Source organism: Podarcis melisellensis (assembly GCF_964234715.1).
Source record: "Podarcis melisellensis genome assembly, chromosome: 6".
NCBI lineage: Eukaryota > Metazoa > Chordata > Lepidosauria > Squamata > Lacertidae > Podarcis > Podarcis melisellensis.
The window spans coordinates 61,825,454-61,843,757 of NC_138538.1; the positions used below are offsets into that span (position 1 = coordinate 61,825,454).

Here is an 18,304-nt window from a genome sequence, read left to right on the forward strand (position 1 = left end):
TTGAGTCAGAGGACAATACATGCAGGCTGATATCTGCTCTCCAGAGGACAGTTGTAGCCACTGTTGACCAGGCAGCCTATAGATTACAACAATGGTATAAAATTCATGGAATTATTATAATTTCCTGTTTTAATTCTTTTTAGGAAGGTGATATGCCAATTCATGAGCTTCTTAGCCGTTACGGCTATGATGGTACTGTGCCACTACCAGAAGAGGAAGAAGAGGAGGAGGAGGAGGAGGAGGGTGAGGGTGAAGATAATGATAACAACAGTGGGTGCAGTGGAGAAAATAAAGTGAGTTAGACTTACTAATTTGAAAACTTGGTCTGTGCTATTGTGTGCTTCCTATCGTGTGCTTTTGGCAAGCTAGCATATCTGTTCCTTAAAGCTGGTATTATTTAGTGAAGCTGCTGTAGAGATGAGTATTTAAACTTGGACTGTGCTTTTGGTTCCTAGTTTTGTGTGTGTGTGTGTGTGTGTGTGCAGGTTGATAAAGGCCAAAAGGGAAAGCTGGAACTGACTGCTGCTATAGGACTGTATCAAGGAGGCATAGCTGTGATTGTTGTGTGTGCATGAGTGCATACTCTCTCTTTTGACCTTTGAATTTATTTATTTCATAACATTTATATACTCCTTGATTATAGAAAAAACCTAAAGAGCTTCTGCCTTTAACTAAGGACACAAAATGTACTTGCTTTCAAAGATTTACTTGGGATGGAATGGACACTGGAGTCATTGAAACATAGAATTGTTGAGTTGGATGGGACCCCGAGGATCATCTAGTCCAACCCCCTGCAATGCAGGAATCTCAACTAAATCCCTAAACTCCATTTACCTGGGAATAACATATGAACAATGAAGAACCTATGTTTGCTTACATTTAAATGACTACGTTACCTTGATGCTTCTTTCTCCAAATCTCCTTAGTTCAATCATAGTCAGAACTTCAGACTAATCTTGGTTTCTGGGGAAAGTAAGTGAGGAAGGATGTAAGCTCAATATCTACTCCTAGTTTCATTTTAGAGTATGATCTGAGGGTCAAGAAATGGGTGAACAGTCCCAGAAAGATCTGAGTGTAGTGTAATGCTGGGGCAACTAGCCTAGGGCCTCATTAGGCTGGTCTGGTCTGAGAAGTTGGCCTACCAGGCCATTTTCTTTCTTTCTTTCTCATCATATATGACATTTGGGGCAGAAATGTTGGCTTTCCTTCATTAAATTTCTTTTTTGCCTAAGGAGCCCAGGGCGGCAAACAATAAAGTGACTATACAATAGAACAAAAACAACCCCCCACCAAACCATATTTAAAACACTTTAAAGCATTAAGAAAACTAAAACAAGTTCAAGCTATGGCTAAAAGAAAGAACTCAAACATGTAAAAAAAAAAGTCAGCACTTTTTGAATTTGTCCGTCTTTTCTGCCTTCTTGCACAGTGATAGGAAAAGGTGCAAAATTCCAAAAGTGTTGACTTATTTTTGATGCAGAGAAAAAATCAGGAACACTCAATTTCAGACTAGGGATTCAAAGGAACATTTTTCTTTTGGATCTTGGTTTGACCTCAAGCTGGAATTCGAAGGAAAAATATTTCATTCATGATGGAATTTGTAGTCCAGCAGTATATTGTCTACCCTGCTTTAAACTATTGAGATAAACATTATGGATAGCACTAAAGCAAGCTTATATCATGAAAACAAAAAGGGGCAGTTTATATATTTATTTATTCAGAAATTTATTTGCCACCCATTATAACAGTGTCCTCTGGATAGTTGATCACAAACACATCTCTCATTCCCATTGCCAATAGCATTTACTGTTCAATTCAAACATGCAGTTAGGTGGCAAATTCCATGACTTATTTCCATATTAACCTTTAAAAAAAAAATCTGTACAACATACTACAGGTTAGGATAGTGCAGAGAATCATGCAGAAAGTTTACCCAAGAAAGAACACTTGGTTACCGAAAACATTGCGTTATATTTTGCCATCAGAGTTTTGTCTACTAAAGCATATTGTCTTGCCCCTTTTGCTCCATTACCTGTGATGGACAGTGCTTTATTGCTTTGGTGATGCTGTGGAATAAAGAACCTTAAGTTTTCTTTAGAACATTTTGCCCCCACATTTTTCACGGTAAATAATGCAAGTAAGACATTGCTGGTGTAAAGAGATACTTTCAGAAAATTTCTTTCTGGGACTCTGCTGCAATTTTTTCTTTTCTTTGAGTGCCTCCTGAGGTTCATATTCCAGTCTTGGCAATTTCATCTGAATGTTTTGTGTTTTGTCAGGAATTGCAGAAGCTTTGACAAATTGTATAACTATAACTAGATACTCCAGGATAATTGTCTCAGGGGGAGTGGAGTACTAAATAGATCTTGTGCTTCTGACTAGATGGTTAATGGCAATTTGTCTCAGACTTTTAAGAAACCTTAATCTAAACAAATCATCAGCTTTCTCAATTTTTCAATACAAACTTGCAAAATACAGTGGTACCTCAGGTTACAAACACTTCGGGTTACAAACTCCTCTAACCCAGAAGTAGTACCTCGGGTTAAGAACTGTACCTCAGAACAGAAATTGTGCGCTGACGGCAGTGGGAAGCCCCATTAGCTAAAGTGGTACCTCAGGTTAAGAATGGTTTCAGGTTAAGAACAGACCTCCGGAACGAATTAAGTTCATAACCAGAGGTGCCACAAAATAGCTCACATCATTGTTCATCTGTATGTGTCTCAGGACAGCTTGAGTGATTGGTGAAAAGCTGTAGGGAAAGACTATAAGACAAGTTATAAGTATTAACTGAACTTCCATTGTTCTGTTGTTGTCATGTGTTGTGTTCCTCTGTGGCAGTGAAACATCTGGTATATAACTGAATAATTTAAGCTGAAAGAAATTGACTTAATTAGTAATTGAGGGCAATGAAATGATTAGTGCTATGGTTGGAGCACAGGTGGCAGAAGTTTTAGAAAGTATCCAACCTAACACAGAGCCCATGTTGCAGTGTAAGTGATGGCAGGGGAAAAACAACCTACTTTTCTGCCACCATTGCATCTGCAAAATTGCCTGGCAGAAGAACTGTCCCAGGTGGAGAGAGATGAGAATTGCTACGAGCACTTCTTGTTTAGATTTGTTACATGCCCTGCACTGTCAGGTTACAGTAATACAAAATACAGCATTAAAACTGCTTAAAACAAATTGCAATCAGAACTAGCATGGCTCCTAGTAATGGATACTTTTCAGTTAATTTTTCTTGCTGACATGGCAGGCAGCTTGACTAGTTGAGGTTTACCACTTACATGCTCACTACTTTCCCATTTGAGGGGATGGGGACAAGGGCTGCGGAGGGAAAGGGGAGTAAGAGAAAATTGTCTCCCAGTGCCCCTTCATGGAAGCCTCCACTGGATCAAAGAGCTTCTATGAATGGTTGCAATTGGAAAAAAACCAAAGGCTAATTTTTTTTTATTTGAAAGACAGTTAAATTGACCTTTTAATCTACTTCTTCATGATGCCTGATGGGTGCCTATTTTTATATGTTTTATTACAATTACTGTATATGTGTGTTTTAAGTTCTATTTTCTCTCTCTGATTATTTGTGTGGGGTTATTGAGTTCTTGTTTTTATTTTGATTATGTATTTTGTGCTTATATATTGTGATTTTATCCTGTGAACTGCCCTGAGACCTGTGGGTATAGGGCGGTATAGAATTTTAATAAATAATAATAATAATAATAATAATAATAATAATAATAATAATTATTATTATTATTATTATTATTATTTTGGTACTCAGGGTATGCCATTCTGTATTTTAGAGGTGACCAAAGCCTTTAAGAGATGGCATAGTTCCTGTACCTATGGATAAGTCTCTCTTATAAGTCAACTTGATTTGTGTCAAAACTGGATTATTAGGGCAAGCTTTCAAGTATGTTCTAACATCTCATCTAGACATGCCATGATTTAGTATCTGGATCTGTTCCATGCTGGTTTCTGGTCTGATTTTGGAATTGAAATTCTGTTGGCAATTCTGGTGGATGACCTGCACCGGAGATGGGCAGAAGGAGTGAAACCCTATTACTTTTCTCGGCTCTCTCAACAGCCTTTGATACCATCAACCATGGTATCCTTCTGAGCCTCCTGAAGTTGATCATAGGCTGATCTAGTGTGATGCATCTGCAATACATGAATACAGTTTTAGACTGAACCAAGTCAGAGATTTCCAAAAATTTGCAAGGCACAGGAAGTAATGGTTAAAATTTTATTGTGCAGTTGTCAGAGCTCATTTAGACTTCTGTTTCTAGCTCTGGGCACCACAGTAAGAAAAACTGATACATTAGAATGTGCTTAGAGGATGGCAGCATGTAGGAAAGGTTGAAGGAACTGGGTATGTTTATCCTCCTGAAGAGAAGCCCAAGGAGGGATATGATAGCCCTCTTCAAATTTTTGAAAGTCTGTCATGTGCAAGTGGGCAAAATAAAAAGTTTTCTGCTTCTCCAGAGGACAAGATTAGAGCTAATGGGTTTAAGTTACAGGAGAGTAGATTCATGTGAACATTATGAGAAACTTATTGACAAGTCAACAAAAGAATCAGTTGCACAAATCAGAGGTGGTAAACTGATGAGAGTTATAGCAGACCTCCCCAAACTTGGCCCTCCAGATGTTTCGGGACTACAATTCCCATTATCCCTGACCACTGGTCCTGTTAGCTAGGGATGATGGGAGGTTCTAGTCCCAAAACATCTGGAGGGCTGAGTTTGGGGGTGCCTGAGTTATAGTTTAGCATCTGGAGAGTCATACAATAGTCATCCCTGGCGTAGGGGGTGGTATTTGTTTCCTTATAGGAGGTCTTCAAGCCGAGACTAGCTAGCCATTTGTTGTTGTTGTTTAGTCTTCGTGACCCCATGGACCAGAGCACGCCACGCACTCCTGTCTTCCACTGCCTCCCGCAGCTTGGTCAAACTCATGTTCGTAGCTTCGAGAACACTGTCCAACCGTTTGTTAGGGATGCTGTAAATCTGGATGTGCCTAGGTCAAACAAGGGATTGGACTAGATCAGTTTTTGCCAACATGCTGGCTGTGGAGGGCACTAGGTTGGTGAAGTCTGCGCTAAATGGAACCCCTCAAACTCTAATTCTGTAACGGTGATGATGTTATATTACATTATTTCAGTAGTTTTGCTTTTTCCTAGATAGATTGTCTCAAAGTGGTGATATGCCAGCAAATGAACAATACAGACCCACCCTCAGTTATCCATCCCTAGTTACTTCCAGGTTATACTACTGCAGTGCTGTCTGTTGGTTTTCCTTTAAAGAAAGCCTTGAAAACCTCAATTAGTAAAAAATGCAGGGCCAGATTGCTAGCTGGGGATGAAAGATTGGAGCATATTCCTTACTTCCCATCCCTAAATCTGCACTTACAATTGCCAAAAGTAGATTTCAGATTGCAAGTTCCCCCTTTAAAATAACAACATATTAGCAAACAGTAGCTGCTTTCCTTTCCTTTCCTTTCCTTTCTCTTTTCTTTCTTTTTTCTTTTCTTTTCTTTTGGCTTCCTCAGATTTAAGCATTGGTTCTAGCCTTTAATGACTTGGGACCAGGTTGCCTCAGGAACTGTGTTGCTGCAGAAGTTTGCCAGATATTAAGATTAGCATCAGAAGCCCTTTTTTTGGTCCTGAGTGGGGATGTGACAGGGCCTTTTTGGTCAGTGGTACTGTGGAATGCTGTCTTTGAGCAGCTCTGCTGTGCCTCTTTCAGTTTTAAAAAACATGTTAAACTTCTTTTTTCAGTGTGCAGCTTATGTATGATTTTAGTCTGTTAATCTGCTTCATTTTTCTTTTCCACTTGGTTTTTAAGGCATCACTTCTTACTGTTATGGGTTATGATGCACTGTCAATTATACCAATTTTATTTTGTATGTTAACTTGTGTAAGTAGGGCAGAAATGATAATTGCTGCTGTCTTGTTTCGTTGTTTGTAAGGAGGAGGTCATAAAGGATTCATCTGGTCAAGAGGATGAGACACAGTCCTCCAACGATGATCCGGTGCCCTCTGCTGTACAGGAGATAATTCGCCCACGGCGGTGTAAATACTTTGATGCAAGTATGTCTTTTAAAGTATTAAGCATTGTCATCTAAACCCGTTTTCAGACATTTTAACAGCTCTTGTAATTTGATCCCATATAAGTGTTTGAGGATTCTCATACCGAAAACTGAATGAGATAAGCCTTAGGTACTCTCACAAGTGCCAAAAGCAAGTTTCTGCTTGCAAGTAATAAGGTGTAATTTTGTTTGTGTTCTTCCTTTTTAAAAACAATTATATAGGCACATTTTAATTATTAATTAATTTAATTACTAATTATTTTAATTATTTTGTATGTGTGCTCTTTGGCAAATATTGGAATTATTAGGAGAAAATGCGGGGGGTGAGGGGCAGGACTGTAGTGATGGTTAGTAAGCTGTGGAAAACTCATCCTATTTAGATCATTCCTAGACCTTGTAAGATGCATTCTGTGGGTGTTAATCTTTTGCTGGCACTTAGTGGGGATAGGAACGCTATGAAATGATGAAACGATTGGAGATTTTGGGCCAGGTAATAAATCTGTAATATACATGTTGGCTCCATACATATAAGGAAATAGCTAGAAATTTAAACATTTATTTGGCAAATCTGGTGAGAGGCAAAGGCAGTGAAGTGAGCCTTTTTTAGTTCCTTTCAGATGTCTGGAAGGACTTCAGCATCTGTGTTGGGACATGTGGAAATATTTTTCCCCACATTACAATCAGTTTCTCCCTGCCCCCCAGCCCCAGTAATGTTAGAAGCTGGCTTTCTCAGTTTTAACCACCAAGATCAGTGGTTCTTGTTCATCAGACTTGGATACGTAGAGGATTCAGAACATGCAGTTGTTTGATTTACAGAAAATGAGGTGCTTTCCTGAAGGTTGAGTTGTCCCTAGCTTCCATTGGAGAGCAGGGTAAGGAAAGGGAAGCTTTTGTAATGCTCCTTTGACCCAAGCCCCGTTGTACAAGTGGGAGTCCTTGCACAATTTCTGGTGAATCTGTTTACGCCGTAAAATATTTTAAGGCGTAAAAATATTCAAAACCTGGCACAGTGAGATTTCTAGATTTATCTGGCAGGGGAGGAAACCGAGAATAAAATTCAAACTATTGACAGATATCAAAGAAAGGGGAGGCTTCGCCCTGCCAGATTTAAAATTATACTACGAGGCTTCATGCCTGTGCTGGGTTAAAACATGGATAAATCTGGAAGATAATGAAATGCTAGACCTGGAAGGCCACGATAACAGATTTGGGTGGCATGCCTACCTATGGCATGGGCGGAAAAAAGTGCATAAGGAATTTGGGAACCACATATTTAGGGGCCCTCTATTGGAAGTTTGGGAAAGATATAAAGATGTGTTAGAACCCAAAACACCACAATGGTTGTCACCACTAGAAGTTATGTCGGTCAAAAGGAGTGACAGGAGAGCCTGGGCAACGTACGAACAACTACTAACGAAGGAGGAAGGAAAGTGGAAAATGAGGCCGTACGATCAGGTGAAGCACCAAGTAAATGACTGGTTGCATTACCACCAGATAAATGGAATGTTTAGGAAAGATGTTAAAGAGAAAGGGTATGCCGATAAAAACTCTAGATTTCAAACCGAGGTTTTGAAAAACAATATAAAAACCCTGTCCAAAATGTACAAACAATTATTGGAATGGAACTTAGCCGATGAGGAAGTTAAGGCGGTAATGACCCATTGGGCCAGAGATCTGGGTCGCAATATCTACTTTGAAGAATGGGAAAAACTCTGGGAACACCATCTCAAATTCACGGCTTGTGTGTTACTCAAAGAGAACCTAATGAAAATGTTCTATCGCTGGTATTTGACCCCTACAAAATTAGCTAGAATGTATGGATCTTGTAACAAATGCTGGAAGTGCAAGGAAAAGGAAGGGACCTTCTACCATATGTGGTGGGAATGCCGAAAGGTAAAAGGGTTTTGGGAAAGTATCTATAACGAAATGAAGAAAATGCTAAAATACACCTTTGCTAAAAGACCAGAGGCGTTCCTGCTAGGTCTGGTAGGAAGGGAGATAAAACAGAAAGACTACAAGTTGTTCCAATATGCAACAACGGCAGCAAGGGTCCTGATAGCCAGAAATTGGAAACTAGAGGGTCTCCCGACACTGGAGGAATGGAGATCAAAACTACTGGAATATGTGGAGATGGACAGGATGACAGGAAAAATTAGATACATAAAAGATCAGAGATTTATTAAAGATTGGGAAAGCTTCACGAAATATCTGGAAAGCCTAACTGATGGTCAAACAACGCTAGTGGGTTTCAAAGGTGCTCTGTAAGAAGCAAAGGGTAATGCCTAAAAGAAAAGGGGTGAATGAGAACGATTTATGGCATTACAAACAAAGAAATGCGAATATAGTGTTTATTATCAGAACGGACAATTTGTGGCAAGACTGAAGGAAGTCATCTTTATGAGCAATAAGTCGAGAACCGTTACTGTTTGTTTTGTATCCTATTTTTATTTTTGCAAACCAATAAAAATTACGCAAAAAAAAAAAAAATTTCTGGTGAATCTGCCCAATACTTATTTAGTGGCCTCACTAGAATTAAAACATACTGTTGACAGCAATCAGAACTGTGTTCTTTTATAGTAATTGTCACTAGCTGTTTGGCTGCTAGCAAAAATGGTTTCAGCAACATGGGATGTAATTTTAAAAAAAACCTTTTAAATCTATTTCAAACTTTAAAATTCATGCTTTCTCTGACTTTGCATATGCAGCTGTTCTTTGGTAAATACATTGCCATGGTGTTCACAGATATTTAAATGACTTTTTACAAATTTGTAATCTGCTTGCTTCTTACAGTTCTTTGTATTACTCAGTAAGGAGATCTCTGCCACAAGTCGTCACATAGAGTTGGTTGTGACATCATGTCTCAATACCCAATTAACTTTGAGAAAACTGTCTCTAGGATATACTGTATTTGAAGGAATGCGACTCAGAGTAGCTATTAACATTTAAGCAAAAGTTGTTGGTTTTTGTATATAGACAGTGAAATAGAAGAGGAATCTGAAGAAGACGAAGATTATATTCCTTCAGAAGACTGGAAAAAGGTATACTATATTAGTATATGTGGCTATTATATAAATAAAGAAGGTATTCTAGAACATTGTGAGTGCCCTTTGGGTGCAGGCATCACAGGGTTTGGAGCGATTTTCTGCTCCAGCTGGTGTGCCCACTAAGGCCATTTCTGGAATGAGACAGCCTCACCACAGTTCTGCATGTTCTGGCCACCTCCTGTTCAGACAACTGTAATGCCCTCTATGTTGGGTTGCCCTAGAAGACTGCCTGGAAACTGCAGATAGTGCAGGATGTAAGCTGTAGGAGTCCTTACAGGCAGTTATGTGCAATGTTATGTAAAACCTATTCTGTGGGATCTGAACTTCTTCATATTTGTTACCAAGGCCAATTCTTTGTGCTTAAACTAATATATAAAGCCCTTCACGTCTTGTGGGTACACATTTGTTGAACCACCTCTCCCCATGTCAGCCCACACTCTTGAATTTGGCAGAAAACCCTGCTGGTGGCCCAAGTAGCAGCTGCAGTTCACTGAGTGGAGACCTGGTGCAGGGCCTTATCTTTAGTGGTGTCACAGTTATTGAACTCCTCCTCCTCATAGCCATATCTCTAATGGGTGCCCACTGCATGTGAAGGGCACTTGTTCACATGAGCATATGAAGGGCATGCCTGATTCTTAGTCTCAATTTGCGCTGTTGAATTGATTGTTGTTGGTTATTTGCTGTTATTTTTATTGATGGCATTTGATTTGCTAGATGGAAACTGCCTTGGGGTTATTTATTACTTTTAAGTAGTATATAAGAAGACAAATCAACTGTATTGTGAAACATGTTTTTGTTGGCAACTTCTGCACCTTTGTGTCACTTTAAAAAACCGAAACAATACAACTCCACATCTTTTTATCATCTTTATCCAATCTGAAAGCCGCACATTGAACAATTTTGACAGATAATTGACTGTTCAGAAGGGAACGTTGCTGTCACTTCATAGCTTGTCCAAAGGTTAAATGGATGGTGCTACCTCAATACAGAGTACTTACCTCATTAAAGTGAGGTAATTTTCTCAAACTGCATTTTCTAGTGATTGGATGCATTCATATTGTGTTAAACCTACATATTTTTTTAATAATATACATAGATAGCAACAGATGGGTGCTCAATTACACTTCTTGTTATTGTGAATGTGTTTTTTTATATAGGAAATCATGGTGGGCTCCATGTTTCAAGCTGAAATTCCAGTTGGGATATCTAAATACAAAGAAAATGAAAAAGGTAAACTTTAATTGCTGTTAATGCTGTGGTGGTAATTTGATCCAAATTAAGAGATCTGACAAATTTGAGGTAAGATGTTTAGGGGGAAAGGTGGCCAATGAGGTTCATGATTGAGGTAAACTTTAGCAGTTCTCATAATGTTGCAATGTGATTATCACATTAATTCCATTGGTAAAAGTTACTATCCATTAATTTTATCATGTTAAAAATGGTAATGAGAAACAAGCTCATGACCTAGTGAATCTCTATAAGAATCTTTATTTTGGTTACTGGAAAACTGCTGTGTAAGGAATATTTATTTATTTAGGCAATAGTATAATTGTATTCAGCTGAATTTCCTGGCCTGGAACTGACAGATGAAGTAACAGCTATTAAGACTCTCATAGTCCAGGGCTTCATCACTGGGCAACACCTACTGATCTTGTAGCGTTTGGCTCTGGTGGCAGGTGCTGGGGAAGCAAAGATGTTAGAAGTCTCAATCCGCAATGCTTTTTGTCATGAATGATGAGTGAATACTTACTTTGTTGCACACAGCTTCGCATCAGAGCAAAGTGATAGAACTGAGTTGCCCATTTACAAGAGTTAGCCTTTGCATAATGTCACCAATGAATATATATCCTTCAAGTTGCCGCCAATTATTAGTAGAACTCAACTCTTCAGGTTTGCCAGCTTTACAGCTCAGCCCTGTGTTATCTACTCAGAAATAAGTCTGGTTTTTTCCCGAGAAAACCATACATTCTGTGTAGAATTATTGACAGAAATGCTGTCAAGGAAGTCTGTTTAGCATTTTGGCTTGTTTTGGAGGTAAATGGAAAAAAATTTGGTAGATAGGTTTAAAGGTAGATGATGTTAAGACAATATATAATGTCTTGATTTCTCTAATTTAGTGTATGAAAATGATGACCAGTTGCTGTGGAATCCAGATTACTTGTCTGAAGAGAAAGTGATCGAATTCCTTAATGAAGCCTCTAGACGAACAGGTGATGAGAGAGGAATAGATGCAATTCCTGAAGGATCTCATATTAAAGACAATGAGCAGGTATTTAAGACACTTGGAACTGTTAGTGGCTTTAAAATTCCTGGTGGTTATTTTGTTGTGTGTCACATTATACTCCCTCATCTTGGCTGCCTAATGTTTTTGAGTGGTGAAGGATTCCGAATTTTATATGTATTGGGAAATATGAAATCTATGTTCCTTACCTGGATAGCTCAGTGGGTCAGAGCGTGGTGCTGGTAGCACCAAGGTTTCAGGTTTGATCCCCGTATGGGACAGCTGCATATTCCTGCATTGCAGGGCGTTGGACTAGATGATCCTCAGGGTCCCTTCCAACTCTACGATTCTATGATTCTACAGCAGGATCTAGCTTTGTCTTAACACTGGATTTTAAAAACAGAAACAACTGATTTTGTTCCAGTGTTTTTAAACAATAGTTGAGAAGATCATAATTTCTTCCTTCTTTCCCAGGCATTGTATGAATTAGTGAAATGCAATTTTGATATAGAAGAGGCACTAAGAAGATTAAGATTTAATGTAAAAGCAGCCCGAGGTATGTATATTTTATCATTAAAAATACCTTTCATGGAAACAGCCAATTTAAAAAGCTGCCTAACATTACAACCCCATTAAGAGCCCTTTAATATATCAAATATATATCTTCCATCCATCCATTATTTTAGAGATCTTAAAATAATTCAGTTTAATATTTATGGTTTTAATTTTTTTATTGTAAATATTTCAGTGAAACAAAATAAATGAAAAAATGCAAAAGGAAATGAAAGGTACATTAAAAAATTACAATAATTTAGTTTACTCTTGAGAGTTTTCCCACCCTTCAGGTGTACTTATTAGTTACTATTATGTTGATTTGTAGCTGTTTGACTGATGGAACCCTAAGAGTGCACATCAATGGTTCCTCGTTATTCTTGGAAAATAATGACAAGTGGGGTGCCATAGGGTCTGTCCTGGGCCTGGTGTTGTGACTTGAATGAAGGAATAGATGGGATGCTCATCAAATTGCAGGTGCCACCAGAGTGTTGTACGTGTGCCCCCTAGGATACATGAAAGGGATTCAAAGGGTGGGCAGCATAATTTTTTTGTTTTACTTCATCATAGGTTTTTTTAGCTGCATAAAACAATTCAAATATAAAATAATATTATTAAAACTACCCCCAAATTACATTCGCCTGAGAAGGTGGTGCAGTGGTAAGACAAAACTCAAAAGGCATATACGATTATTGTACCTTTCGGAAACGCTGCCTCAGAATATAGAATCAGCATTCAAAATGGCTTTAACAGGTTGGAGAACTGGGCCAAAACTATCAAAATGCATTTCAGTAGGGACAAATGTTTAAGGAGGATATCAAAAAGCTGGAATCTGTGCAGAGGAGGGCAACCAAGATTTATCAAGATAAACAGTTGAGGGAGTTGGGTATGTTTAGCTTTGAGAAGAGAAGACTGAGAGGAGCTAGGATAGCCATCTTCAGATATCTGAAGGGCTGTCACAATATGGAACAAGCTTGTTTTCTGCTGCTCTGGAAGGTAGAATCTGAACCAAAAGATAAAAATAACAAGAAAGGAGATTCTAAATAATCATTAGGATGACTTTTCTGACAGTAAGATCTGTTTGAGATTGGAATGGACTGCTTCAGAAGATGGTGGACTCTCCTTCCTTGGTGAGGAATAATCTGAGTTTGGGTGGCTATCTGGCAGAGACGCTTTAGCTGCCTTTCGTTAGATGACCCTTGTAGACCTCTCCCAACTCTAGAATTCTGTGATTCTAAAAGTTCTAGTTTCTTTAAATATAACTGAGTCCTCGTAAAATTGTCCAACTATAACCTGTAAAATTGTCCAACTATAACATATATTCAGGTAGGTAGCTGTGTTCATCTGACGCAGTCGAAATAAATAAAAACAAAAAATTGTCCAGTAGCGGCCTTAGAGACCAACTTAAGTTTGTTCTGAGTATAAGCTGAGTATAATTTATTTCTACAACATATATGCCTAAGTAGATTTGATACGGCAACTATGCACACATCTGTCTCATTCATATATAAAGTGGAGGTGGGGTTAATATATACTATGTTGTAATACTGTTGGGGGAAAACAACTTAAAGATTAAAGCAGCAGAATACAACATTTGATGTGATCTGGAAATTAGATAAGATTGCACAGGGTGCAACAAGGCAAGCATTTCGCTCCCCATTTGTGCTTTTTGTGTAATAGTAAACAATCCTCTCCTGCTCAATCTCTCTCCACCCATCCCCCCAAAGTTATGGTTAAGAGATGTCTGCATATGACTATGTATATTGGCTAATTTTTTGGCTTAGAGCTGAGGCACTGTTAGTGGGTGGTTCCCTAGACCAGATGGATGGGAGGTTGCCTGGTCTTGATGAGGTTACACTCCCTCTGAAGGAGTAGGTCTGTAGCTTGGGGCTACTCCTGGGTCATTTGCTGTTGGTTGAGGCTCAGGTGGCCTCAGTGGTGTGGACCACCTTCCATCAGCTTCGCCTGGTGGCCCAGCTGCACCCCTATCTGGACATGGATAGCCCAACTCTAGTTGTCTGTGCTCTGGGAACCTCTAGGCTAGATTATTCAAACTGATGCATTGTACATGGGGCTGCTTCTGAAGGCACTTTGGGAACTTCAGCTGGTGCAGAATTCAGTGGCTAGGGTGATCATCAGGACAAGATAGCTTGAGCATATAATGTATATCCTGACCCATCTACACTGGCTGCCAGTTAGTTTCTGGGCCCAATTCAAAGTGCTGGTTTTGACCTATAAAGCCTTGAATGGATCAGGAATGCAATAATCTCAAGGACCACCTCTCCCGATACCATATTGGCCTGAATATAAGCCTCACTTTTCCCCCAAATTCCAACTGTTAAAAGTTAAGGTGCGGCTTAAATTTGCAGCCTTACAAAAATGGGCTTTGACGATGCTGAAACAGACATACGGTAAAACGGAACAAAAAAATATGTTTTTTTGCTGATTTGTGAGCTCAAGACTGCTCATTTGCCATTTGCAGGTGTGAGTGCCTACGGAATTGTAGCAGTTGAATAGCAATTTGCCATTTGAGCAATTGTATGAGCTTGCAAGATCAAAGGCTTAAATGGGCTCGGAGTTAGAATTCTACCAACCGCAGCGATTTTAAGCCTGTAACCCAATTTTAAGGGAGTGGCTTATATTTGGCTATTGTCTTTCTTTCTCTCTCTCTCCCCCCCCCCCCGAATTTTAAAGGTGTGGCTTATTTGAGGGTGCGGCTTATATTCGGGCCAATACGGTATATACCAACCTGGACTCTGCGAACATCATCTAAAGCCGTTCTTTGTGTGCCCCTTCCATGAGTATTCTATGGCCTTTTCAATGTTTTCTTGTTCTTGGTTTATTATGTAATTTGTGTTCTTTTGTATTTTTATGTTGTGAACCACCCTGTGATCTTTGGATGAAGGGTGGTATACAGATAAACTAAATAAATAATCAATCAATCTTTATTACGGTCCAGAGACCCAACAAATCATTACAAATCAATACACAATTCATACAGCCTACCTCCAAGTTAATCAAGCATTTTGTTTAGGATATTGGGCTCATTTGTTCTTGGACAAATGCTAGAACGTTAGCAGTAGCAAAGTTTTTATCGGTGGTTGCAAGAACTAAATAATAATTTCATTTATATGCTTTTGTATTATATTTCTTAAATTCAGAGGAACTATCTATCTGGACAGAAGAAGAATGTAGAAATTTTGAACAAGGATTGAAGGCTTATGGAAAGGATTTTCACTTGATTCAGGCAAATAAGGTTAGTGAATTGGGTAATGATTTAAAGACCAAGTGCAATAAACCTGGGTGTAGAACCAGCGACTGAGTAATTCAGAGCAAAAATTGCCTTAATGTTCCATATCTGCTTCTGAGCAAGACTGTGCTATTTACCCTATCTAGCTTAACATGTAATGTGATGTTTTGGGAGGGAGAAGCAAGGGCAGTTTGCTTAGCTGGTCATTCAGGGGCACTTGCCTAAGGCGTTCGGCAAGATGTTAATCTGCCTAAATGTCCCCATTTTGAACAATCCCTCAACTCCAAGTCTTGTCATCTCAGAGTGTGTTTCATAAGTCTATATAGAAAGCAGAGTAAGTATTTGGTTTACTCATTTTTCAAAGGTACGGACAAGATCTGTTGGAGAATGCATAGCATTTTACTACATGTGGAAAAAATCGGAACGATACGACTTCTTTGCTCAACAGACCCGATTTGGTAAAAAGAAGTACAACTTGCATCCTGGTGTAACGTAAGCTGTAATCAATTTCGGTTGGTTTTGTGTTTGTGTAGAAATGGGAAATGGATGTGTGCTCTTCCTAGTCAGAGTTCCACTTACAAGAAGCCGGGTCTCTCCTAAGTCTAGCGTTTGAATCTAGGTCCCTCTAAGTCTAGCATTCAGTTAGATTCTGATCTAAGTCCAGCAGGCTGGCTCTCCTAGCACAGCAGCACTTGTCTGTCTTTTATAGTGCTTTTTGGCCAGGGAGCCCTCAAAGTGGTGCATAAATACCTGGCAATTATTATAATTGGCCGGCTTACAGCATATCTAAAAATGGTAAAGACATCAAGCATTAAAAACCTCCCAATACGACAGTACCCAGCAATGTAATGTCAAACCAAGGGAGTAGAGTTCCATGAAAAAAAGTAGCTGGCATAATTGTCTCCAAGCAGCTTGATTTATTAGACTTGTTAGTTGCTTGTTACACAGAAGTTTGCAGTGACTTACAGCAAAATAAGCATAAATAAAACACATTTTGGAGTGAGTGAGCTTGATGGAGACTTCAGTTTAAGAATGTGTATGCCACCCTCCAATGGAAAATGAACAGAGTTGCTTACAAAGAAGTATAAGACACATAAAGAACAGATATAAGTGGCATAAAATACCATAAAAGCATGGGGAAACTTTAAAGGTGTTTTGCCAGGCACTGCCAAGCCTTCCTGAGTTTCACAGATGGTGTAGCACCAATGGCAAGAAATAGTTGATGTTGTCTTATGAAGTCTTGTTTCTTTATCAAGTATGAACAATATTTTTTTCCAGTTGTGCAGTACTGTTTCTTTCTACAATTGATGTCCTTGCAAAATTTAAAACTAATTTGTACATAGACTGCTGTGCGCTTTCCACTAATGTTTGTCTTACTGAAATGATGTTCTAGAGCAGTGTTTCACAACCAGAGGCCATATGGCCCCCCGGGATATTCCAGTGGGGCACAGGTGAAAATCGCACAAATGGGGCGCCGCAGCACGAGGGGCCACAGCGGGAAGTGAGAACTGAGGGGGGGAAGCATTTTTTAAAACATACTTATTGGCTGACTATCCGCTTGGTCAATCACAAGTGAGTAAGGGGGTGGCCTACCAGGGCCTAGTGCTCCTTTTTGCCCCGTGCATTTTTTGGAGCAGTCCTGGTTTCATTTCCAGTAGAGAGGGCGATCACTCTACTCCCATTTTGACTAGTAGAGCCCGAGATCCAGAGCCCCCATGTCGGGTAAATGTGGTAGTGGGGTGGTAATGGGTAGGGCTGGGCGAGCTGCTCGGGCCCAGTGGCAGACTGGGCCTGACTCTGCAAGCCACAGGGTGCAATCCACCCCAGCCCCACGTGAATCAGAGCTGTCTGCCCAATTCTGCAAGGCATGGGGTAAAATCCACCCCAGTGCCTAGCTGAGTGGGGTCATCTGGTGCTACTGACTTGCATCAAGTAAATAACTGTCTACTCAGAAGAACGCCACACTGAGTTCAGTGGGTCTTACTCCCAGGTAAGCGTGAGGCTATAGTGTTTTATCTAGGCAGCCAGGGCTCCTCCGGATGACAAGATCTTTTTGCTTCAGATCAGTGAGGACCACTTGCTTTTTAAAATTCTCCCAAATGTACAGAATATATATATACTGTGTATATATATATATACCATATATACTGTGTGCCTTTTGGATTGTATGTGTAGGTTTCCCCCCTGTGTCAAATAACTGGGGTCAAATAAGTATTTTTAATTTTTATAACACATGGAATGTGGATCTCCATCGGGATGTTCTGGACTCAACTTCCTTGGTGGTTTCTAAGCAGAGGTTGGATGGCCATCTGTCATCGATGCTTTGATGTGTTCCCTACATTGCAGGGGTTGCACTATAAAGATGACCCTCGGGGTCCCTTCCAACTCCATGATTGTATATTTTTCTGCTTCAACAATATTTCATTATGTTCCTATCATTTTATGTAATTGTATTTTGTATAAATTATAAAAAATTGTAAAATATGTAAAATTTAAACAGTTAAATAGCTACCTTTCTACCAGTAGGAGGGGGTGGTGCGCATGGGTGTAGCCAATATTTTTGTTAGGGGCCAGAACCTCAGATTGGTATTGATTTTTTTTACTTATTTATGGGGGGCAGCTGCCCCCCTAGGCTATACCCATGAGGGGCCACAGGAAGGAAACAAGATCAGAAGGGGGCCACGGTCAGAAAAAGGTTGGGAAACACTGTTCTAGAGCAAGGGTGCACTCTAGAGCACTTTTTTGTGGGTGGGGCCGGGGGAGTTGAATTTCCTCAAGGGTAACCGGTCAGCTGCTGCATACTAGCAATGGATGGGATCAGAGCCCAAAGTTGGGTGGTCTTAGCCCTCTTTTCTGTTTCTGCCACCCACATGGTCCTATTTCTCCCCTTTTGCCGCCCTATTGATACAGCACTTTGAACAGAAAATGAAGATCCCGGTAGCAAACAATTGTATTAAACTTCTCTGCTTTATCCATGCTGAAGAGCAAATGTTTTCTTTCTGCCTTTAAGGGATTACATGGATCGACTCTTAGATGAAAGTGAAAGTGCTGCATCTAGTCGGGCTCCCTCCCCACCTCCCACAACTTCTAACAGCAGCACCAGCCATTCGGAGAGAGAGGACAGCACAACCAGCAGCAGTAATCAAAATGGTATGT

General features: G+C 39.7%; 1 protein-coding gene across 3 annotated transcripts in view; it reads left to right on the top strand.

Annotated features, from left to right (window-relative positions):
- MIER1 (MIER1 transcriptional regulator) overlaps window positions 1-18,304 on the top strand; it is a 41,008-nt gene that overhangs the window by 19,195 nt on the left and 3,509 nt on the right. For 2 of the 3 annotated variants that reach the window (XM_081915812.1, XM_081915813.1), the window contains exons 4-12: window positions 144-293; window positions 5,962-6,082; window positions 9,055-9,119; window positions 10,283-10,355; window positions 11,243-11,394; window positions 11,821-11,902; window positions 15,060-15,154; window positions 15,513-15,640; window positions 18,159-18,298. In XM_081915812.1, coding sequence (XP_081771938.1) covers window positions 144-293; window positions 5,962-6,082; window positions 9,055-9,119; window positions 10,283-10,355; window positions 11,243-11,394; window positions 11,821-11,902; window positions 15,060-15,154; window positions 15,513-15,640; window positions 18,159-18,298 — 1,006 coding nt within the window. The remainder of the gene's footprint in view (window positions 1-143; window positions 294-5,961; window positions 6,083-9,054; window positions 9,120-10,282; window positions 10,356-11,242; window positions 11,395-11,820; window positions 11,903-15,059; window positions 15,155-15,512; window positions 15,641-18,158; window positions 18,299-18,304) is intronic. The other variant, XM_081915811.1, reaches the window with a different exon arrangement.